A 24,861-nucleotide genomic window follows, 5' to 3' on the forward strand; every position below is an offset into this window, starting at 1 on the left:
TTTGTGGTCGTTTACTTGGACGATATCCTCATTTTTTCTCCTAACTCCGAACTTCACGTCCAGCATGTTCGCTTAGTTCTTCAACGTCTTCTAGAGAATAGACTTTTTGTCAAGGCTGAGAAATGCGTGTTTCACACTGAATCCGTTCCGTTCTTGGGGTTTATTGTAGAGAAGGGTCAACTCCGAGCAGATCCCGCTAAGATCAAGTCTGTGGTCGATTGGCCCACACCCACCACTAGAAAGCACCTCCAAAGATTTTTAGGTTTTGCTAATTTTTACCGCCGTTTTATCCGCAATTTTAGTCAGGTAGCTGAACCTCTTACTAAGCTTACATCTACCAAGATCCCCTTTTTGTGGACCTCTGAGACACAGAGGTCCTTTGAGAAACTTAAGTTGTTATTTACTTCAGCACCTGTTCTTATCCACCCTAACGTGTCCACTCAATTTTTTGTCGAGGTTGATGCTTCCGACTCCGGCGTGGGAGCTGTTCTTTCCCAGCGCTCTACCTCCGACCAGAGGCTGCACCCCTGTGCCTTCTTCTCACGTCGCCTGACTCCTGCTGAACGCAACTACGACATAGGTAACAGAGAACTACTCGCTGTTGTCTTAGCACTGCAGGAATGGAGGCACTGGCTGGAGAGCTCAGAGACTCCGTTTGTTGTGTTCACGGACCACAAGAATCTGGCATACATCCGCACTGCTCAACGGCTAAACCCAAGGCAAGCCAGATGGACATTATTCTTCACCAGGTTCAATTTTACTATAACCTTCCGACCCGGCTCTCAGAACGGTAAGCCTGACGCCTTATCCAGAATGTACGCCTGCCCCGAGGAGGAGGCCAAGACCGAGACCATCATCCCTCCATCACAAGTGCTGGGAGCTATACAGTGGGACATCGAGAGTCGCGTGACAGAGACACTCAAGAAGGTTCCTTCTCCTCAGAACTGTCCTCAGGGTCGTTTATTTGTCATTCCAGAACTCCGTCCGGAGGTCTTGAACTGGGCCCACAACTCCAAGATCGCCTGCCACCCAGGCATTACTCGTACGACTTACCTCCTAGCCCAACGCTTCTGGTGGCCTACTCTCAGAACTGACGTGACGGAGTACGTAGCTGCCTGTTCCACCTGTGCCCGCAATAAGGCTTCTCATCGGGCACCAGCTGGCCTTCTACGGCCACTTCCCATACCCTCCCGCCCGTGGTCCCACGTGGCGTTGGACTTCACCACAGGACTTCCCCCATCTAATGGTAACACCGTAATATTGACAGTGGTGGACCGCTTTTCCAAGATGGCACATTTCATTCCCCTTCCCAAGTTGCCCTCGGCACTCGAGACTGCAGAATTACTTACACGCCACGTTTTCCGGCTGCATGGTATCCCGGTGGATGTAGTCTCGGACAGGGGACCACAATTTTCTTCGGCAGTTTGGAAGGCTTTCTGCAATTCGTTGGGAGCATCACCGAGCCTCTCTTCTGGATACCACCCACAGACTAACGGTCAGACGGAGCGCACCAATCAGGATCTGGAGGCTGCCATCCGCTGCGTTTGCCACCAGCAGCCGGCCTCCTGGGCGCTCAGTCTATCTTGGATTGAGTACGCCCACAATACTCTCATCAGCTCGGCTACAGGTATGTCTCCTTTCCACTCTGCCTACGGGTACCAACCTCCTGCCTTTCCTTCCCTGGAATCTGAGGTCGCCGTTCCATCGGTTGCTGTCCACCTACGCCGTGCACGTCTAGCCTGGCAGAACACACGGTCCGTACTGGCACGCACCTCGGAGCGCAACCAGCGTCTTGCCAACCGCCACCGCAGCACAGCTCCGGATTACAAGCCTGGTCAGAAGGTATGGCTGTCATCTCGTGACTTACCTCTCCAAGTTTCCTCCAAGAAACTGCAGCCACGTTTTATTGGACCTTACACCATCGAGCGAGTTATCAACCCTTCAGCGGTTCGCCTACATCTTCCGGACTCTCTCAAGATCCATCCGTCCTTCCACGTCTCCCTACTCAAGCCTGTGTCCTCCAGTCCCTTGAGTCCTCCAGAGGTGCCTCCTCCTCCTCCCAGGCTGATCGATGGACACCAGGCGTTCACGGTCAAGGCCATTCTTGACGTGAGAAGAAGGGGCAGGGGTTTCCAGTATCTGGTCGACTGGGAAGGTTACAGCCCCGAGGACCGATCTTGGGTTCCGCGATCGCTTATCCTTGACCCTTCTCTCCTTACTGTTTTTTATGAACGTTTCCCCGAGAAGCCAGGTAAGCCGCCAGGTGGCGTCCTTTAAGGGGGGAGTACTGTTATGTATGTTGTCTTCTCCCTGCCTTCTCTATTGGTTTTGTCAGTTTCATCCACAGTCTTTTGTCCCCAACGAGGCACACCTGCTGCTAATCATCTCCGGGTAGTATTTAAGCGCGTCTCCACCAGCTGGTCCCCGCCGGTTATTCTTCCTGAACTCTACTCTGACATGTGTTACCTTGACTCAGCTTCCCTGGTATGTTGCCTTCACATATTTCTGTTATATTGACCTTGTTGTGTTTTTGTTTTTCTAGCCACCTTGTTTTAGAGGACTAGTTTTTTGCCACGCTGTGTGCGTTCCTGACCTTGGTTCCGCCAACCTCTGAAAGAGACTCCTTTTGTTAGATTTTCCATGGTGTGCACTTTTTGCCCCATCATCCTTAGTTACCATTTTTGGACTTATTAAATATTTTCATTTGTTATCGCTTCCCTTGCCTCCATTCTCCGCATCCCGGGGTCCACCCTTGAACTCTATCCTAACAGCCTAGTTTCTTCTAAACATGATGCCTGGCATTCACGCCAAACAGTTCAATCTTTGCCTCATCAGACTAGAGTTTTGTTTCTCATGGTCGGAGAAATTCTTTCAGGTGCATTTTGGCAAACATTTACAAAGGAATGGTTTACGTCTGGCCACTCTACCATACAGGACTGATTGGTGAATCGCTGCAGAGATGGTGTAGTTCTGACAGAGCGACCAGTGGGTTTTTGGTCACCTCCCTGACAAGGGCCCTTCTTCCCCAATCGCTCAGTTTAGGCAGTCGGCCAGCCCTAGAATGAGTACTAGTGGTTCCAAACTTCTTCCATTTACGGATGATGGAATTGGGACCTTCAAGGCAGCAGATTTTTTCTGTACCCTTCCCCAGATTTGTGCCTTAAAACCATCCTGTCTCTGAGGTCTACAGACAGTTCCTACGATTTCATACTTGGTTTGTGCTTTTCCAAATCATGTCCAACCAAATGAATTTACCACAGGGGGACTCCAATTAAGCTGTAGGAACATCTCAAGGATGATGAATTGAAACAAGATGCACCTGAGCTCACTTTGGAGCTTCATGGCAAAGGCTGTGAATACTTATGTACATTTAATTTCTTAGTGTTTACTTTAAAAAAAATTTGCAAACATTTCTAAAAAAAATAGTTTCACATTGTTGTAATTGTAATGTAATTTTGACAACAACAATATATTTATTCCATTTTGGAATAAGGCTATAACATAGCAAAATGTAGAAAAAGTGAAGCGCTGTAACTACTTTCCGAGTGAATTACAAGTTAGTTACTGTCCAGGGATCATGGTGCTGCTAAAATAATTTCCTTAGCCTTAACGCTTATGATAACAATATCTCTAATATTTGGTTAATATTCAGGTTACAACATGTAAATGGAGTATTAGTAAAGATTTTTAGATGTTTTTCAGATGGCTTTATGAGCGCTATAGATGACTTACATTAGCTCCATTGTTAGCCACCTCGTACTTGTCGTGTATTACAAATTAGAATGCATATGTGTTCTTGTCTTACATAGGGAAAGTGAAAGATAAGCAATAATTAAAAAAAAAAAAGTGGAGTTCCCTTTTAGGCACTGGCACCGATATGGTTGTTGCATCATTTAAATTGTAATTAATATCTGTATTTAATAATAACACAAAGCTGACACGTGGGCATTTTTTTTCTTTGAAAAAAAGTCTCTATAATTTGCTGGTTTTGAAAGTAAAATCAAAATCTAAATGCCCCCCACATTCTTCAATTTTTCAGTCTGCGGCCCTTAGTGCAAATATTTTAGACACTGCTATTTAGTGGATAAGATGAAAGCAATGTGCGATATTTCAATTTCTATTTAAATTTTCAATTTGAATGTTGTTTATTAACAACCAGCTTTTTGTAGTTTTTTTTTAATTAATAAAAATAATAATTAAAGCTGCTCACACAAAAGTTTAATGTTTTACAATTTACTGAACTGTGATAATTAAAAAGTAATAAGCACATAATTTACCAAAACCAGTATACTATTCAGTCGCTCAGGAATTTGTGATGGCGCAATCGCACCGATTCACGCAAATTCAACTAATCCCCACAGATTATGCACAGCCTCGCAATTTTGTCTAATGCTTTCAATTTCCCTATACTTTCAGCGGATCAGCAGCCTTTTCACCAATCAATTTTTTTGGAGAGTCACTCAAATGTGCAGGTCAACTGTCTAACTTACGTTTGTTTCTTGTGTAGACGAAGCAGGAACAACAACGTGTAACAATATAACAATGCTTTATTGCTCAAACGGCACAATTATCAATCACCCGCGTCCGCTCAGAGCTACTACCGGTTCCTGTCTACAGTGCTCAGCCTTCCGGGTAATGTACAATATAAATATTTACATCCTAGTTTACATATATTTATACATTTATTTAACATTAACTTCTTCAGGGTAAGACAGTTAAGAACATGTTTTCATTTGCAATGCTGACCGAGCAAAGAAGAAGCATTCAGAGTACCGTAGTTGAAGTGTGATGATAATCTCTCACCTTCTCTCATTTACCGGCAAAAATGTGCGCTATAGATCGCTCTTAAATGCTCTTAAGGTGTGGGGGTAAATGTGTTGGAACATAAAGGAATGTTTAAGATGGACAAACACTTTTCAAGCGTAAAACCTATGTCTGCAACTTATAGACAACAGAGCAGAGAGTGAATAATAAGGAAGCCTTCGGTAGTGTTTCTTTCTGTAATTAAAATTAATTATCTATCCATCCATCCATTTACTACCGCTTGTACCTTTCGAGGTTGCAGGGGTGCTGGAGCCTATCCGAGCTGCACAGGCGGAAGGCGGGGTACACCCTGGACAATAACTATTATTAATTAAATTAATTATAACAGTACAGTAATTTGATAATGAGCTCTGAGTATGTGTCTACTTTTAAGTCTGTGTGACATAAAACTATTATAACATCAATAGAGTATTTTTTTGTTGTTGAAATTTTGTGCATTTTGAAGTGAAGGTTACGAAGGCTGCAACAATGTCAAAAAAAAAAAGCCTGCAAAATTCTGGTTGGACTGACTAATGATATCAAAGGACGTGTCTCAGTGTGTGATCTTACCAAGTCCACGGTCAGGAATGTAGTTGGGGCTCGGGCTGGACAATCTGCTTGGTAGCGTCATGCTCTGAAGGGCTGGGGTGCCGGGCTTGCTGGTGTCCTGGCTGGGATTCTTGTCGGTCTGCGTGCAGCTATCTCTGCTGCCTGTCTTTGAGTGGACTGCTGCCATTTGCGTGGAAGAAAACACCGGGGAAGGAGATGATGATATCGACTCGGTTCTGTGAGAGTCTGTGCGAAATTCAGGACTCAGCAGAACCCCTGTGTCAGAAGAACAAATTAAACCTGTACTCCTCGTACTGTTAGGGCCATAACACATCGGCCCACTGTTTGCAAAAGTATGAAGCCTCAAAAGTGAAGAATGTGCACACTCTTACCCAAGCTGCCTTTCCAGTTGCTATCTTTGCGTTCTTCAGTGATGGGTGAGCTACTAAGTCCAAGGCTATGATAGAGCAGTCCTGAGCTACCGGATCCAGTATTAGAAATGGACATCAGAGACTTAGAGGGCCTCATTGTTGGAGGCACATCCAACTTGATTAGTTCTTTCTTGGATCGTTGGTGCAGCACCTTGATCATAGCATCCTTCTCTATTATCTGGGCATGGAGGTTCTTTATCCTTAATAAGACAAAACAAAGGATGGTTAGATGTTAGAGTAGAGAATGGAGAAGCTTAGTTTGGGATTTCTGTTCATGCCTGTGAGGAAGTGGTACTTTGGTTTTTGTACACCCCACTTTTTGTATGATTTGTGTTTCCATGAACGTTTTCAATCAATCAATCACAATGTATTTATATAGCCCTTAATAATAGGTGCCTTAAAGGGCGTTTTTTCTACATTTAAAACACTTCCTTGTGGTCTACATAATATGTATTGATGGTTCTTTGGTCAGAATTTGGCATAGATTATGATTTACAGACGGTTTTAAAGCTGCTTTCTGACCGTCTCTTCAGAATACGCCGTTTTGTAGGCGTGTCCTATTTACCTGCCTCTACTTCAACCGTGTCTTCACCACGCCCACTTTGTTGTAGTTTTTAGCGCTTCCATAGCGATTCTACTGACAGATATACATTTTAACTATACCCTACTTTATATTAGAAAAGGCAACAGCAGAGGATACATGTCCATGCACGACCCACTCTGGCTCACAAAAAGAGAATAGCAAAAAAGAAGGAGCTTATTGGATTCAGCCATTGACTACAATGGCGGATGCGTGCAAGGCACTCTGGGTACATTTTTACCACATATGGATAATCTGCTGACGTCATTAACGCCACAAAAGGAGCAAATTCCAAACAGCTCTTGCTCTTTATCGGTAGTAGGAAGGAAGGCAAGATTATTTTATAAATATCTCCACAATACCTCCACGGTTTGATTTCAAGGTTTTGGGACTTATGCAGATCCCAAATCCACAAAAACAGGTATCAATAGTAGAAAAAGTTGTTTTTGCATAATAGGCCCCCTTCTAAATGTTGATTCATCCATTTCATTTGTCATTTAAATGTATTTCACGTTTCTTTCTGCATGTGAAACTGATTCTCTACATAATGTTTTTTGGGTGTCTAATAGATTAATTGGATTTACATTATTTATTTTGGAAAAAATTGTTTGGGTTTCGTATGATTTGGTCTTTGTTGGACCTTTTGGAACAGATTATTAGCAAAAACTGAAGTACTACTGTATTACTATTAATTAGTTGAGTGTGATTAAGTGAAAGTCCACTTGATGCCAAAGACTTCGTTTTGGTTTCATATGTGTTGAATTTCAGACCTCTGACTTTCTTCAATTCATACATTTCTACACCAATATCGGTCTTTTTTTAATCAAGCTTCTTGTTGATGTTCTTCTAGTCCAGTCCAGTCTTGTGTAGGTCTACACTCTTGTTTCTGAGGTTCCTTGCCCACAATGTTTGCGAGGTTTGTGGAATAGTGTTTGTGTGACAGGTGTATTTTATCTACGCAATGAGTTGAGATTAGGAATACTTTCTTAAAATGGGTTGTACTTGTATAGCGCTTTTCTACCTTCAAGGTACTCAAAGCGCTTTGACACTACTTCCACATTTACCCATTCACACACACATTCACACACTGATGGAGGGAGCTGCCATGCAAGGCGCTAACCAGCACCCATCAGGAGCAAGGGTGAAGTGTCTTGCTCAGGACACAACGGACATGACGAGGTTGGTACTAGGTGGGGATTGAACCCACCTAGCACGGCCATTCTTCCACTGCGCCATGCCGTCCCATAGCAAAAGACCCATAGCATCCAGATGATCGGAATTTCACGAACGAGTCTCTTTTTGTAGTTTTTCCTTTTGAAAATGACACTGTACTTGTTTCCCATTGTAGCAATTGTTTGAGTAATGAGTAGATAACTGTTCTTGAAATGCATCCTTTCATTTGCCAGACTCAATATGTTAGACCCTCTTGTTGTGACGCCATCTACAGAACTGTAGCCCATTTCCCCGTATGGACAGTGTGGATAAAGGTATGTAAAATAATTATTTTGATCATTTAATTCCATGTTTTTGTCAGCCTGGTCCTTGATTACTTCAAAACAGATATGGTTAACATCCATCCGTCCATTTTCTACCGATTGTCCATCTCAGATATGGGCAAAAAAGAAATATAAAAGGATCGCCATTTCCGGACTTCACTGCTCTTCCATAAACAACACAGCCGGTGTTTTCTCAAGCAGCTTGAGGAAAACAGCACAAAAGGACAAAAAATAGAATACTCGCAGCTTACCTTCCTTTTCTCTTGTTTTTGAGCGCCGACTCTGCTTTTTTTCCTCAATTTTTCCGCAGGTCTGTCTTCCATTGAGGGTGCTCCAGATTTTTATGATTGCATTTGGTTTGATTGTTTTAAATTTTCTCCGACCACAACCCTTTTTCAAAGTCAAAATCATTAAAATGATTGCTGCAAATTACACTACTGTCACTTGGTCCGTTCGATATTGCACGAGTCACTCGAGAGGTTCATACCTTCCAGATATTCCCATCATTTTCAAAGGTATGGAGGCTGACCCCTTCTTCAGTAATATTGCTACAACCTGCCACAATGCATCGGGCAGCCATCATTTCTTCAAATTCTGCTTTAAAAAATATCATGATTCGGGATGCAGATGCTAACAAAACACATACTAAGCAATATCAAATTGCCTGGTGACGTCAGCAGGCTGATGCAGGCCCGCACACATTTTGGAGCTAAAAGTGGGTGTTCCAAAATGTGCTGAAACTCATTAGAAAAAAAGCATAAAATCACTACTGTCTATTTAGGGGAGATTTTACCTGTGGACATAATTTTTAGGTCCATAACTATAAATTGCTAATGTTGTCAGCATTGGAAAGGTCCTTTTAAAAGGACAGGAATAATTTGTGCGGTTAATGCACACATAACCAGTCCATGGGGTGATGGAATGTTTGCTGGCATTGGCAACACACTAACATATTTTTTTACAAATCTTATTATTGCACGAAGGAAACCCTTTTGCCTTATAGTAGAGTGATGAAAGCAAATGTGTGGTCTTGATGCTTGGAGTCAATGCCTTATGCACCATAGGAGCTAATTTATTTTAAGATACAAGTATTTTAGGATATGTTACCTGCTTTCCATGTCCAAACAGCGCCGATTCGCCATTAGAATCTCTTCTTCTTCTTTTTGAATGCGAGCCTCCACTGACGTGTCGTAGCTGCTGCTGGGAGAGTGGCTCAACATTGCTACGGATGTATCCCTGCAATACAAACAATATATTGCTTTAAGCTACAGTGACGACTATGTTAGGAGCAGCTAAACACATCAGTGAGCGTTGCTGATAGGTGTATAACACTACATGCATTAAACATGGGTACGCCATCATCAGTCTGGTATAAAGTTGTGAAAAAATATTGATACGGCAATATATAGCGATACCTTTTCCAACAATTGTTTTTTATCAAATTACAAAAACTCCTGATAAAATGTAATAAATAGAGGAAATATTTTGACATTGAAATGTCAAAAAACTCGATCCACCTTCTTTACAGTTGTAATTACTAGAAATTGATCATTAGAATAACATTGTTTTTGACTCAGTTTTGAATTATTACAGTCATTCAGTGTACATACAGGTACATACAACTTGTATTTTAAGTAGGACTGTTAACACTCATGCAATTAATCACAAAAGTTATCACAGAAGTCACGCATAAATACAGATTAATCACATAATTAATTTTGTCCACAATTGCTCTTTTACCTATGGTTACCTAAAAGGGTGTTAAACGGTCAGTGATCAGGTCAATCCATACGTCAGTGCAAAGATGAGTGAGGAGACTCCGACTGTTGTGCTTGCTGGCTTATTAGGCTTAAAAATAAACCCTGACATGACTTTAGACAATACTGTTAGCAAGTGCATTCAAGTTTTTTTTTTAATTTCCTTTATGACATTCTGACAATAAAATTATATTTGGTCAAAATGTGGGTGTCTTTTTTGAAAGTTAATTAAAAGTAATTTAATGTAATTTATTGTGTTTATTTAAAATTAGCAAGTATGATTAATTTTTTTTTAAATATATAGTTTGACCACCAAATTTAAGCTGCATTTAATTTTTTTCCCAGTACTGTAAGCACTATGCAGAATATTGCAATATATTGCAATATCAAAATACAGCAATACTGTATTGTATCGTGAATCAAGCATCAGTTTTAATCAGTTTTAAGTACGGATCGACCGATTATCGGCCGGGTAAATTATGGCACCGATATTTGGCATTTGACGTATATCGGTATCAGCCTCTTTTTATCAGTATCAACCTTTTTTTCTACTACAACTGAACTACATCAGCAGATAGGATATTTGCACATATTATACCAGTATTTATAATTAAACAATAAATAATTAGTGAAAATAGACATAAACCCTGCTAAAGCACCAGCCCGTTTGCCCTGCAAGAGAAAAGCTGCCTTTTTTTTTTTCAATGCAGCAACATACCCCGCCCCCCTTCCTTGTGCAGTGTTGGTCGTTTGTACACAATATAGCACTTCTGCTTAGCTTTCAAAACTTAGATATTTGCCAGGAAATCCAGTTCTCTTCCTTATTTCCCGTCATCTTACCAGTTCTGTTTTGTTTGTTTTCTGCTACTGCAAGATCTGCCTCCTTCCGGAGCGTGGGCTCATTAAAGGAGTGTGGCAAGTTTCATATTCCGTGATTCAATCAAATAACAACGCGTTGATATATCTGCCAAAAATCCAAACTTTGTTTAAATATATTGACAAATAGGAGACTTATTGTATAAGTAAAAAAGAATAGGCAGCAATCTGTTACTTTCTGTAACATCCAACAGCAATGATGTCAGCCAGTTTGAAAACTGTCTCGCCTATAAGCTACGTGAAAGAGCTCCAAATTGTTTTTATTTAAATGTTTGCAATATTCACAAAAAAACCTTATTAAATCCATATTATAAAATTGAGTAGATGGTGAGTTATTGTGAAATCCCATATTTTTCCCAATTTTCCCAAGAGATTTCCCATATTTTCAAATGCAAATATTGATGCTCCTCTGACACGCAGCATTAGACACACGTAAATAAAAGTGTGTCCCCTGAGGTTTTTTTGTGCTAAATTAGCGCCACATTAAAAATGTAGCTACTGGTCTGATGTTTCCTCAAAAATAATGTTAAAGGAACCCAACTTAAAACCTTGTCCAGTTGTTTACTGACATTTATTATTCATGGTTAGATAACTTTTACTGCAAATGGATACCGGCTCCAAATATCGATTATTGGCCTTCATGACTACTAATAATCGGTATCGGCCCTGAAAAAAAAATCCATATCGGTCGATGTCTAGTTTTAAGAACTCCGTTTGGTTCATTTTGGGTACAGTAAGGGAAAAAAAAAGAAAACTTAAACTTTTCTTTGCTATATATACACATACATACATGTATAAATAAATAAATACATTTATATTTCTGTCTATATACTGTAGATACATAAATACACATACATAAATACAAATATATACACACACACACACACACACACATATATATATACTTATACATACACATATATACGTATATACACACACACACACTTATACAGACACATATATATATATACACACACACACACGCGCTCACACGCACACACGCACACATATACATATATATGACTCGGGATCTGGAATCTTTTCCTCCAGATTTGGTCCAATGTTCACAAAGTACTTATTGAAGGTTTCAACTACTTCTTTATATTGTAATTTTTGACATTTCCATCTGAGAAGTATTTAGGATAGTCCTTTTTAGCACCATTTTAAATAATGCTATTTAGGATGTCCCATGTTGCTCTCATACTGTACCGTATTGTTTTTTTTCCGGTCCAATAATTGACTGTAATATTCTTTCCTCCGTATTCGTAGTATGCCACTTAGCTTGTTCTATTACGTTTTGTACTTGTTTTCTGTCTCTGTAGATCTTAGTTTTATAAATGTTCTGGATAATGTATTCTTCTTGTTACAAGCATTTTTCGGTTCTTTTGTCATCCACGGTTGATTGTTTTTATTTTGCTTCTTACTAAGTTGCTTCAATGGACAGTGTTTGTCAAAAAGCATCTCGAAGGTATAAAAAAAATACTACATGAATCATCTAGATCATTTTCACTGTATACATTGTCCCAACATTGATCTCTCCGATCATTCTTGAAAGCTGTCATACTTAGTCCTGTGCATTTTCTTCAAAATGTATTTTGTCATCAATGTTCCTCTTCTTGTAGTTTTCGTCATTAATTACGAAAACTGGCAGATGATCACTGATGTCGGATATTAGAACACCACTTGTGGTTTTATTATCAAAATCATTAGTAGAAATAATATCTATAGGTGTGGCGCTATGTCCTGAGACTCTGCTTGGCCTTGTGATTTAAGGATATAAACTCAGGCTATACATTGTGTCAATAAAGTCATGTATGGACTTTTGTTTGTTAGGGTTCAAGATGTCAATGTTGAAGTCTCCACATAAGAAATTAATTTTTTTAATGATTTCAGTAAAAGTTTTAGTAAAGATTGCAAACAAGCAATCCTACTGTCAAAGCCAAAGACAGTTGCTGAAGTGTAATTTCCTCTCGTTAGCATTGAGGTATTGTGTGGCAGAACGATCGCTGTGGATCGACTACTACCAGTCCAAAATATTCGGAAACCCCCACGTTAGCATTCTATTCAGTTGTAAACAAATGGCACCAAATGCCCTTCTGTCCTTTCAACCATTCCTCAAAGACTCTGTAATTTAGCCTTCAACAAATAACAGGAGTGAGAAACATTGTGGTCACAGAATGTAACCAGAATGCCATTTGTGCCATCTGTTTACAACCGAATGGAACTCTAACGTGGGTGATTCCAACTATTTTGGACTGGTAGTAGTCGATCCACAGCAATTGTTCTGCCACACGATACGTTAATGCTAACGAGGGGAAATTACACTTCAACAATTGTTGCTGGCTTTGACAGTAGGATTGCTCGTTTGCATCAAAACAATTGTTTTTCTCACTACGATAGGGTCAAACCATTCTTGCCCAGGGACACCCTCCTGGTTTTTAGGGTTTAAATATTTGGGATTTTGGCATTGACCGATGAAGCTTAATTGGATGAGAGGCGTCACGTCTTTGAAGACAAACCAAATAGTCCAGTTGCGATCGATTGAATGCCCTGAGATGACAATGACCTGGATGAATGAGAACACCCATAGACATTTTGTATGGATGGATGGATGATTTTTTCTATAAAATCAACGTTAGCGGTGATAGTTATTGCTGCACATTTCACCCTGTTTGACACAACTTTTTTGTGTGCAGAAACATTTATAAATGAGGCCCCAGATCATATTTTTATTCAGTGTTTTTTTTCAAATGCATTTCTTCTATGCTAGATATGCCTTTCTACCTTTGAGTAGCGACAGAAGCCGCCGCCTCCAGGGCGAACTGCCTCATGACGCTCTCCTCCAAGTACTTTTGCTCCCACTTGGTCATGTCAGCCTCCAGAGCCAAGATGCGCTCTTCCTTCTCCCTTAAGCGCTCCATTAGTGCAGTGGCACTGTACTCTGACGGGACCACACCATTGTTTTGAGTGCCTCCATGGCGCTGGAAGGAAAAGGGACAGTTAAAAACTGTTGCAGAGATGTCAAACTTACCCGCACAGGGTGCCAAAACTCAAAGCACACTTTAAATATACACATATATATATATATATATATATATATATATACAGTATATCTGGGCTCCAGCACCCCCCACGACTCTGAAAGGGACAAACTGTACAAAAGTTGATCGATAGAAGGACTGAAAATGACAATACTTCAACTATTCATACATACATATATATATATATATATATATGTCTTAATAAGGTTATCCAAAAAATAGTGCTCGATACCGTGGTAGAGCGCAATATATGTATGTGTGGGAAAAAAATCACAAGACTACTTCATCTCTACAGGCCTGTTTCATGAGGGGTTCCCTCAATCATCAGGAGATTTTAATGGAAGCATTCACATACCATGGTTTATATAAGGCACAGAGTGGGTGGGTACAGGCTGGCGTAGGGGCATGGTGATTGGCTCATGTGTTACCTAGGAGGTGTTTCCGTCTGTGGCGGCATGCTGATACAATTTCGCTGCGCTTGTTGAGGGATGACAGGTCTGGACGGTATATAATAAACAGTTTCTCTTTCAAGCATAGGTTACATATTTTATTACCACTATTGTAAGGTGTGCTGGATGCAAGAATTTGCCATGTTATTGAATATTCAACATTATTGTCTTTGAGGTCCCAAATGTGTTTGCTGAGTTCTGTGGTATTTCGCAGGTTTTGGTTCCTGAAAGAAGCCTTGTGATTGTTCCATCTGGTTTTAAACTCTCCCTCGGTTAATCCTACATATGTGTCGGATGTGTTAATGTCCTTGCGTGTTACCTTAGATTGGTAAACAACTGATGTTTGTAAGCACCCCCCGTTGAGAGGGCAATCAGGTTTCTTGCGGCAGTTGCAGCCTTTGTTGGTTTTGGAGTCGCTCTGTTCGGGGGCCGACGGCTCATTTGCAATTGTCTTGTTGTGGTTTGAGATAATTTGTCGTATATTGTTCATACAGCTGTATATATATATATATATATATCCATCCATTTTCTACCACTTAATCCCTTTGGGGTCGCGGGGGGCGGTGGAGCCTATCTCAGCTACAATCAGGCGGAAGGCGGGGACAAGTCGCCACCTCATCGCAGGGCCAACACAGATAGACAGACAACATTCACACTCACATCCACACACTAGGGCCAATTTAGTGTTGCAAATCAACCTATCCCCAGGTGCATGTCTTTGGAAGTGGGAGGAAGCTGGAGTACCCGGAGGGAACCCACGCAGTCACGGGGAGGACATGCAAACTCCACACAGAAAGATCCCGAGCCCGGGATTGAACCCAAGACTACTCAGGACCTTCATATTGTGAGGCAGATGTACTAACCCCTCTTCCACCGTGCTGCCATATACATATATATATACATATATATATATACACATACATATATTTATATACATACATACATATATATATGTATATATATATATATATATATATATATATATATATATATATATATATATATATATATATATATTTATATATTTATATATATATATACATATATGAATAGTTGAAGTATTGTCATTTTCAGTCCTTCCATCGATCAACTTTTGTACAGCTTGTCCCTTTCGGAGTCGCGGGGGGTGCTGGAGCCCAGCCCTAGCTGCACTCGGGCGGAAAGCGGGTTACACCCTTTAACAACTCAGTTGAACAAAACCATTGCAATATAACAAATGTCAACCTTCAAGTTTGCTTGATATAATAGGGAGTATAATTAATAATACGTTTTAACTGCTCATTTCAAGATACAATTTAAGTCTTTAAAGGTTCATGGTAAATATGTCTTGTTTCAAGAAATCTTACCAAGGAAATTTTGAAAATGTTCCATAAGTTGTTATATATTCAGGTAAGGAAAGGGCTATTTTTGTGCTTTCCTTATCTTAATATAGAGCAATTTACGGAAAAATATGCAGTCCTTCTGCAACCTTCAAACACAGTGTATGAAAGAGGAAACGCAGACAGTATTGCTCGCAATGTAGAACGTATAAAACACATGAAAAAATTTAATTTACACGACAGTAACATTACCAAATTGTAACATCTAACATAGTCCTTCTGAAATACTGGGGGGTGGGAGGTGATGATGCGAAGACAGGGATGGCGCTTGTGACCTCAGGTAACATGCTTTTTTCCGGTACTAGTATGTATATGACGAAGCATATGCAGGGCTTGGCTTCACTGTGACTACGGTGGGAGACCAAAAAAAGACCTGTGTTGTTTTCTGTAATGTTAATAAAGATACGATGTTAACCACAGATGTACTTATGATACAATTTATCGTCGCAGTGGAGAGAGGGTGGGGGTGCCACATGTTTTCTTTCTGCTATGAGCTCGATAACAGAAAATGATTGAGAAGCACTGGCCTAACAATACATCATATATGGCTGATTTAGTGCGACAAAAAATAGAAGTGCTAAAAACGGCTATTACAGAAGCATATATTATTGTTTAAACTAAGAGCAGCCATCTTTAAAGCCAACTCAGGGTGGTGAGGACACTTCCACTTTCCAAGTAGGAAATCTGAACTCGGGGGGTGTTCCAGTTGAAATTTCAAACAGGAACTCGGAAATTCTGACTTCCCAGTACAAATGGAATGCATCATTTGACACTTGTGACTTAGGGTAAGGGTCTTAGGAGCTTTACGCAATGACAAGTAAGTACACAATAACAAACGGTACATTTGTTTGCATCTGGCTGGATGTAAAAATTAAGACCAAGGCTTTAAATGACTGAAAATAAAGGTTGCGTTGTGAGTTTCTCGAGGAATGTAAGTGTGATTCTGACCAAGGTACCACTGTATAGCGAAAGACAGTCAGTCCACTATGCCTCAGTGAGGCCCAGTGTTTTGATGGTTGAATAGTGTAACTGTAAAATGCTTCACCGTTATAACACGCCCTTAGAGGGTAACTCCACCTACAATGTGGCCAAAGGGGAAAACGACGAGTTTGATCTAATTGGTTGAATGTATTAAAAATAAACATGTGCTTGGTTACCTGCTGCATGCGTAGTGATTCCAGCTCTCGCTCGAGTCTTGTACGAAGTCGATGTTCAAGTTGTTCTCTCTTCTCACAGGCCGCCTGCAGCTGAGCAAGAGCCTGCTGCATTCTCTCCACCTTCTCCACATAGACTTGCTTCTTCTTCAGCTGTGCAATACACACACAGTTTTCTTGCTTTGAATTAAGATTGCAATTCTCTGTGACAATTTTTCCCCAGACATACCATTGAGCTTACATTTTCAATAAATTATACAGATTAAACTGAATGTAAAACAGTATTGAATAGAATTACATTGTGATGCTATAGTGCAAATTTAAATAAAACAAAAACAGGGAAATATAACGCATTGCAAGCTAGGTACTTCATAACAACAAACCAAACCAAATGAAAGTCCAATTTAGCACTGCTAAAATAAATGTTTAAAGTTGCAAATATGAAGTCAAACAGGAACTCGGAAATTCTGACTTCCCAGTACAAATGGAATGCATCATGCAGGCGAAGTGTCGGTAAAGTTGCCACAACTTGTTAATAAATGATTTTGTTTGTTTAATGGAATGCTCACTCGTCGTTTATTCAACTGCTTACTTTGTCAGTGTTCCCATAACATCAATACTAGCTAAAATGTTTTGTCATCTCATCGAGATGAACGCAGGCTGTGATGTCAGTGAGAAACTCAGATTGTGTTTATTAGACTTTTGTGTTTTATATTGATATCAAAAAGTAAACATTGTGGAGTTTTTTTTACATTACTTGTGCTTTCTTTTTCATTTTACATTGTTATTACTTTAAAAACGATTTATGTGACGTAGCATTTTAGTAATATTTTATGGTGTATAGTTAATTCCTTTACAAAATATTTTTGATCAAACTCTTAATAAATCTTTCCTGATACAGCATGTAAATGTACATACTTTACGAGTACTTGTCAATGTACATAACTTAAAGAATACCTCTCTCTATCAAAATGTAAAAATAGAGATAAAGGCATCATGTAATGAGAAAAAGATGACACGTTGATATTATTAATGAACCAAAACACAAATATTTGTCTTTAAATATATGGATAACATTTATCTAAAGCCTTTTTATTACACATTACAAATTAAATGATTGCATTGCATTCACACTCCAACACTGTTTTACCTAACATTAAGGATAATCTTGATTAATAATTGTGATTTCAATATTGATAAAAATAATCTTTATTATTTTGTCCATAATCGTGCAGCTATATGTAAGACAAGATATCATACATGAACACTATTTTCATCTATATGAACAAAAAGTGCAGTTATGTCTTATGGCCATTAAGTGCCATCTTCACAATTTACACGTTTATTTTTTAATGAATGTATTTATTTATGTTATTACTTTGTTTATAATGCTTGTGTTGCTTTCAAATGCACATAACATTTTCTACTTGAGGTACATAGATACATTTTGAATGTGTAGTGTTTTTTTAAATAAAACTTGGTTAAAAGATTTCAGTATAAATAGTTTTAGAAAATGTTGAGCACATTTTAATATGCCGTGATAATAATGATAACCGTGATCATTTTTGTCACAATAACCGTGATAAGAAATTTTCATACCGTGACATCCCTAGCGGGAGCCAACAAAATGCAGATTGGCTCGGAGAAGCCGAGCAATTCTGGTGGTGGGCAAGAGAGGGGTATTGTATGCTCAGAGTGCGTTCGTATAAACACAGTCCAAGGAGTTATTTTCCCATGTAGATACGTATATTCATGCTGGTGGTCCCGTCAATTTTACGTGGTTAAACTCACCTGCAACCTCATAAAATGCCTCCGAGTCCTTGGTTTGCAGAGAGCTAATGGTGTCATGTAGCTCCCATAGCCCCTTGCTAGCAATAGCATTAGCACACTGTGAAATGTAAACAACGGTATCATCAATCCCACCCGCATTGTATCGCCATCGTATCACCCGTGCCAGGACCTTTGATTTCACAAAAGACAGCCTTTATTGTCATTGTACTGTTCAGAAAGACCATACAACAAAATGTTTTTTTAATTTATTTTTTTATTATATTGTATATATATATATATATATATATATATATATATATATATATATATATATATATATATATATATATATTTATTTATTTATTCAATTATTTTATTCTGGGTGCTGGATGGAAAATGTATTTCTGCCATTTGACAACCCCTGCCCACTCTTACCTCCTCCTCTAACTTGACCACTTTGGCTTGGGCGTTGTTAAGAGCCTGGTCCCTGATTTCAATGTGCCTCCTCTGGTCCTCTGTGATGGAGCGCAGTGCATTCAGTTCCATTTCTACTTTTTCCTTCTCACATATCGTCTCTTTATCTGTCACAAACAAAGCAACACACACATTCATGTTATTCATGACCTATTTTTACATGTGTAAAGGTTAGTGGCGCAACCATACAATACATACTGTTCATAATCAGATTTATTCAGATTGGTACAGGTGCATAATTATTTCCTACATGATACTCAATAAGTGAGGGAAAGGATGTGTTCACAGCGTCACACGTAAAGTTTGTAAGCAAATTAATTGCTACTTAAAATCCTTTCACTTTTCTCAAAAATCGACAGTGCGCCTTACAACACGTTGCGCCTAATGTAAAGAATCATTTTGGTTGTGCTTACCGACCTTGAAGCTATTTTATTTTTGTGCATAGTGTAATGATAAGTGTGACCAGTAGATGGCAGTCGCACATAAGAGATACGTGTAGACTGCAATATGACGCCAGTAAACCACACCAAAACTTTAAATGTTCCATTGAGAATATAGAACTTTAAACGGTGCTCAAAAAGCTGTCAAAATGTTTTAGTACGACTTTGGTAAGTAATGAAGCTGCACCGCTTGATGGATTTTTGCCACATTACGGCTACCGTAGTCCGACGTGCTGTGCTTCAACATACGAGTATTATTATGGTGTGTGTATAAGGACTGCAAAATGGCACCCATTACCAGACATATAATCTCGCCTTTTGTTTCGCAATATTATGCAAAACCAACTTTAGTTATTAGAGAGTTCTGGTCGAATGTTTTTTCACGGGACACATTTCTGGCGTTGTTGTTGCACTAGTGAGCCACGGATGAGGAGATGCTGCTCCATTATTGATTTAAGTAAAGTCTGAATGTCATGAAAACAGTTAGCTCCATCTTTTGACACTTCTTCCAATCCCGCCCTTGCACGCTACACCAATACACAAAGATGATGGGGGAAGATGCTGTCGAAGGTGAGTTACGTAAATAAGAACGCCCACAAAACGACGCATTCTGAAGCGACTTGAAGAGTCTGTAAAACATCATATATGCAACATTTTGACCAAAGAACCACCATTACATGCTATGTAGACCACAAGGAAGTGTTCTAAATTTAGAAAAAAAATCATAATATGACCCATTTAATGCGCCTTATAGTCAGGCGCGCCTTTTGTATGAAAATAGAGCTGAATAGACCCGCTCATCGGCAATGCGCCTTATAATCCAGTGCGCCCTATGGTCCGGAAAATACGGTATGTAAACGGATAAAGACAAGTGGTTAAGACGAAAGCACTTTGCCGCCATTGGTCAGTAGACATGTGGAACGGGACTAGTAGCAAGAACTATTAATGTTGCACTTCAACCAAATGAAAAACTTTCCTTGACTAAAAACTAAATAATTATTTACAGTGTTTAAATTCCTACTGTTGTTCTTAACCGAACAGAAACCTTCAGGTAAAATCAAGGGTTACCAAAGTGTAGGATCCCCTAACAAACGTGGCTGGATCGTTCAATTTACTGCGTCACGACTTATAGGCTTAACCTAATAAATTATTGTGACCACGAGGTGTCGCCAAAAAAACGCTCTACTTCAAATTCAACAACAGCGTAAGTCTGTCATTAGGTCAGTATTTTCCATTGCTGCCATTGTTCTCTGTGTAATTTCACTTGATCGAGCTTTTTCTAACGTTCCACACTACAAAATATTTAAAAAAGTATGTTCTATGATTTGATATTGTATCTGATTATTATTGGTATTGGCAAATACTCAAGGCTCCAATATCGGTATCACAGTGGAAGGGAAAAAGTTGTATCGGGTCATCCCTAATAAAAATGTTTTTAAAAATTAATTATTAATGACATATATTATTACTAAATATTACAGTCTAATTTGTTGTGTCATCCATTTCACAAACGTAAAGGGAAACTGCACTTTTTTGGGAATTTTGCCTGTCGTTCACAATCATTATGAAAGATGACTGATGGATTTTTTTTTTATGCGTTCTAAATATTAAATAAACGTAAATAAAATCCGCCAATGGGACCTCCACTATTCCGCCCATAAAATCCAATAAATAACCATTTAAAAGGCGCCAATAATATTACATTTACATTTGGTGACTTTAACATTTGCTAAGTATTAGTGATATTGTTATTATTAGCGCGAATGCAGAATTAACTATTTATAGCTGCTCCGTGATCACTTCTTGTGTCCCTATGTATATATCATCGAGTGGTCTGCTGCTTCCTCATTTCCCTGCTCCGAGAAAGTTTATTTTAGATCATAATTCATGCCTCTCACCTGAAAAGTAAATGGTTAAGGATATAATCTGACAAGTTGAAACACTTTGACAGCCATTTAGGACCTGGAACTGCCGAGGACGACATGAAAAGCGCTTGTTCTCCCCCGCCCCCTCACCCTGTTTCTTCACGAGGATTATGAGACATTTTTCATCTAAATGGGAATATATGAACATCCTAGCAGTCAGCATCCTAATGATAGCAGACCTTCTACAGTAAGTGATGTTTTATTATATTTGTTGGCATTCATAAAGTCTGCAGTAAACAGAAAACAGTGATGAAGAAAAGAAAAAAAGCAAGTGTGTGAATGCGCCGTGTATGCTAATCTTACTATAATGTTGGATCCACTATGGACTGGACTCTCACAATATTATGTCAGACCCACTCGACATCCATTGCATTCGGTCTCCCCTAGAGGGGGGGGTTACCCACATATGCGGTCCTCTCCAAGGTTTCTCATAGTCATTCACATCGACGTCCCACTAGGGGGAGTTTTTCCTTGCCTTTATGTGGGCTCTGTACCGAGGATGTCGTTGTGGCTTGTGCAGCCCTTTGAGACACTTGTGATTTAGGGCTATATAAATAAACATTCATTGATTGATTGATTGATTGATTTATGCCTAAAATTATCAAAATACGTAAATATTAAATGTTATTATAATTGTGCTTGTTACTACATTACATATATATTTACACCATGAATATACAACCCAAATGGAGGTGTTTGGATGTTGTTTTAGGGGCTCTATAGGCAGAACTGAACGGCTCCCATAGGCTTCATTGTAAGCAGACTTTTTATCAAATGTATTTAATATTTAGAATGCATTCAAAAAATCCATCTGTCGTCATGCTTTTTATAATGATTGTGAACGATAGGCAAAATTCCCCCAAAAAAGTGCAGTTCACCTTTAAGATGTGTATGTTGTGTTATACTGTATATTGATCTACATTTACAATAAAAAATATATCAAATGTTCCCCACGCATTCCGTCGCTTCTACTACTGTATGTTATATGTATATTTATTTGAAAACTGTATGTATTAGAGAAAAAAAACCTGCTAGCAGTTTTACATTTTTAAGTTTAATTGTAATTGTTTATACAAAAGCTAGGCATTTTATTCCGCATTTTGTTTCCTTACTGTGCCCAAAATTTACAGAACTGTGACCTTAAAACTGAGGTACGTACCAAACCGTGATTGTGGTAATTACCCCTACTAAAGAGAGATAGAATAGATAGATGTATGGCGCATGCACAATTTTATCCTCATAAAATAGACAAATAAAATGTTTTAAATATAATCTGAGAGGGAATGAAACATTGGATATGTCACATTTTGTACAGACACAAAATAAAAGGGATAATAACTTCACACTATATCTATATTTAAAATGTTTTGTTGTATACCACACATGCATGAAGGAAAGGCACCTACTGTAATCCAAAGTTGACTGATTTTTTTGTCCGAATAAAACCAATACACTCCAGTTTCAAAGCAATTAGAGACTGTTACCCCATATGATACCACTTGTTTATTTTGTCAGGGAAAGACAACATACACATTTACACATTTGCTGTCAAATAATGATGTGTGTGTGTGTGAGAATGTTTGTGTTTGTTCTTACTTTGTGCAAGCAGCTGGGATATGGTCTTCAGGTTTTCTTCGGAGTCATCACACTCTTTAGCAGTCATCTGCTTATTGGCTGTCTCCATGCGCTCTTTTAGAAAGAATACACATCATTAACATCTGACCTGCAGATAAAAATAAAACATAAGACAACAGAATAGTTCTGTTTGTATCCCAGATGACCGGTTAAGAAAATAAGAAAAAGAATAGCTGTCATAGTTAGGGATTTGTAACTTTCACATTTGAACCGATACGAGACCAATTCCCAGTATCTGGGAATCGATATCAGTACTCAACAGTACCATTTTTTTTTTACTTTTGTCTGTGTTAATGTGGTAATAAATGTAATTGTTTTGTAAAGAAATATTGATTTGATTTTATTTAAGATTTAACCCTGAGCTCATAATGATAACTGCTGTCCAGTTGGTATATCTTGTTTTCGTAAACTTCTGAGTCTCATTTATAAGTATCACATGTAGGGGTGTCAAATGATCGCATTAATTGCGAATAATTACAGTCATATTTAGCATGTTATACTTTTTAATGATGTTAATCTAATTTTCAATCTCTAACATTATTGCTTTTGTATGTCTGCGAGTTGTCTCGCTCTCTTCTTGTGCTTGACTAAGAACAACAACACTACTGCCATACGGCACAAAGATAAGTCTCGTGACAAGCAACAGTTACGAGACTGTTGCTAGCGGCTTTAAATTGGAGATATAATGAATTCTATCTAACAAAATGTGTAAAATATTGAAATTTAACTTAAAGACGTTTCAGAAGTGTGTTTATTGTTTGTGTATGTTTGAACGTTGTCATGTTTTTAGCGTAGACAACACATTTTTTCATCTATCTATTACACGAGCTATAAAGAAATGTCGGTCTTCCGGGTGGGTTTTGACCCATTAAACTGACTTGATACTATTATTCATAACACAGCTGTGCATCAATATGGTGAGATGTGCATATTATGTTTAAAATCAGAGTACACTTACATGGAGGAGAATCTTTTAATTGACTGTGCTTGTCCTAAGGAGCGCAATAGCATGACTGCCAGTGGATAAAATTAAACCATCACTCCTAAGTAAATAAATTCATGTTATGTTGTTAAATAAGGTTTAAAAATCAGATAATGTTGCATAATAATGTATGTGTATAAGACATATGTGACTGACAGTCAGGTAACCCTCTATCTTTATAATAATGTAATGAATTCAAATGAAAATACCTCAAGTGGAGGATTTTTCTGAGCATGTCAGGTAAGATTAAATGAGAGATTAATTATATTGATTACAGATCCAAGTAAAATATTAAATTAAATGTTGTAATCACTTGACAGCGCCAATTACATAGTAGAGTTTGCATGGCGTTGCAATTGCAAGACGTTAGATGGCACTGGTGTATAGACTACAATGTGTTGCCTTAGTCAGGAAGTATTATTTGCCATTAGGTTGAATGTGCCAGTCTTTTCTTTTGTTGAATCCTACAAAGTGTTTATACTGTAAGTATTGTACTGATTACACAACAGCTGTTTGATTGTAATGTGTAGCTTAGTTGTACTTTTGATTTTCCAAAGTTGGATGCATTAATATTGCCATGTAAAATTACTAATGCTAATCACTAACATGTATATGGCATATCCAAAGGAAATAACCATCAAGCTAGCGCATTTTGATAAGCGGAAACTTAATTTTGAGCGCTTTCTATCAGGCAAATTGCAACATTACAGAGAGGCAGTCCGCTACGAATACCTGTTTGCTAGCCAAGTGCTTGAGCCTGGCAATCGGACATGATGTCACGTGCAACAAAGGTATTGAACTATGGTACCCTTTGACATTTGTGATGATGATAATGATGAATAATTCAGTGATAATAATACTTGTTGGAAACAATTTATTCGGAGAAGAGCATTGTATTGTGGACGCAGTCGTTTGCTTGTCGCTCTCAAATTTGCGGGACACAGCTAAAATGTGTCATCAACATACATTATCACGATATAATGATAGTATTTAAAACTCTATAGTCGGCCAAATTTATATCATTTATATCGTGCATGTTGCGTGGCCCTGATTCAGTCAGTACCTTTGAAAGTACAAATTCTGTACCAATCACAAGACATAGTTTATTTAATTTCAAAAG

The 24,861-nt window shown here is 38.7% G+C and overlaps 1 protein-coding gene across 2 annotated transcripts in view; it reads right to left on the bottom strand.

The window, feature by feature from the left end:
- Nucleotides 1-24,861, bottom strand: part of amot (angiomotin) — a 66,914-nt gene that overhangs the window by 8,879 nt on the left and 33,174 nt on the right. For both annotated transcript variants that reach the window (XM_061961827.2, XM_061961826.2), the window contains 7 exons: nucleotides 22,721-22,813; nucleotides 18,721-18,866; nucleotides 16,519-16,668; nucleotides 13,277-13,473; nucleotides 8,967-9,095; nucleotides 5,745-5,983; nucleotides 5,374-5,628 (listed from right to left, as the gene is read on the bottom strand). In XM_061961827.2, the coding sequence (XP_061817811.1) occupies nucleotides 5,374-5,628; nucleotides 5,745-5,983; nucleotides 8,967-9,095; nucleotides 13,277-13,473; nucleotides 16,519-16,668; nucleotides 18,721-18,866; nucleotides 22,721-22,813 (1,209 nt within the window). The remainder of the gene's footprint in view (nucleotides 1-5,373; nucleotides 5,629-5,744; nucleotides 5,984-8,966; nucleotides 9,096-13,276; nucleotides 13,474-16,518; nucleotides 16,669-18,720; nucleotides 18,867-22,720; nucleotides 22,814-24,861) is intronic.

The sequence above is a fragment of the Nerophis lumbriciformis genome, linkage group LG09 (genome assembly GCF_033978685.3).
Source record: "Nerophis lumbriciformis linkage group LG09, RoL_Nlum_v2.1, whole genome shotgun sequence".
Classification (NCBI taxonomy): domain Eukaryota; kingdom Metazoa; phylum Chordata; class Actinopteri; order Syngnathiformes; family Syngnathidae; genus Nerophis; species Nerophis lumbriciformis.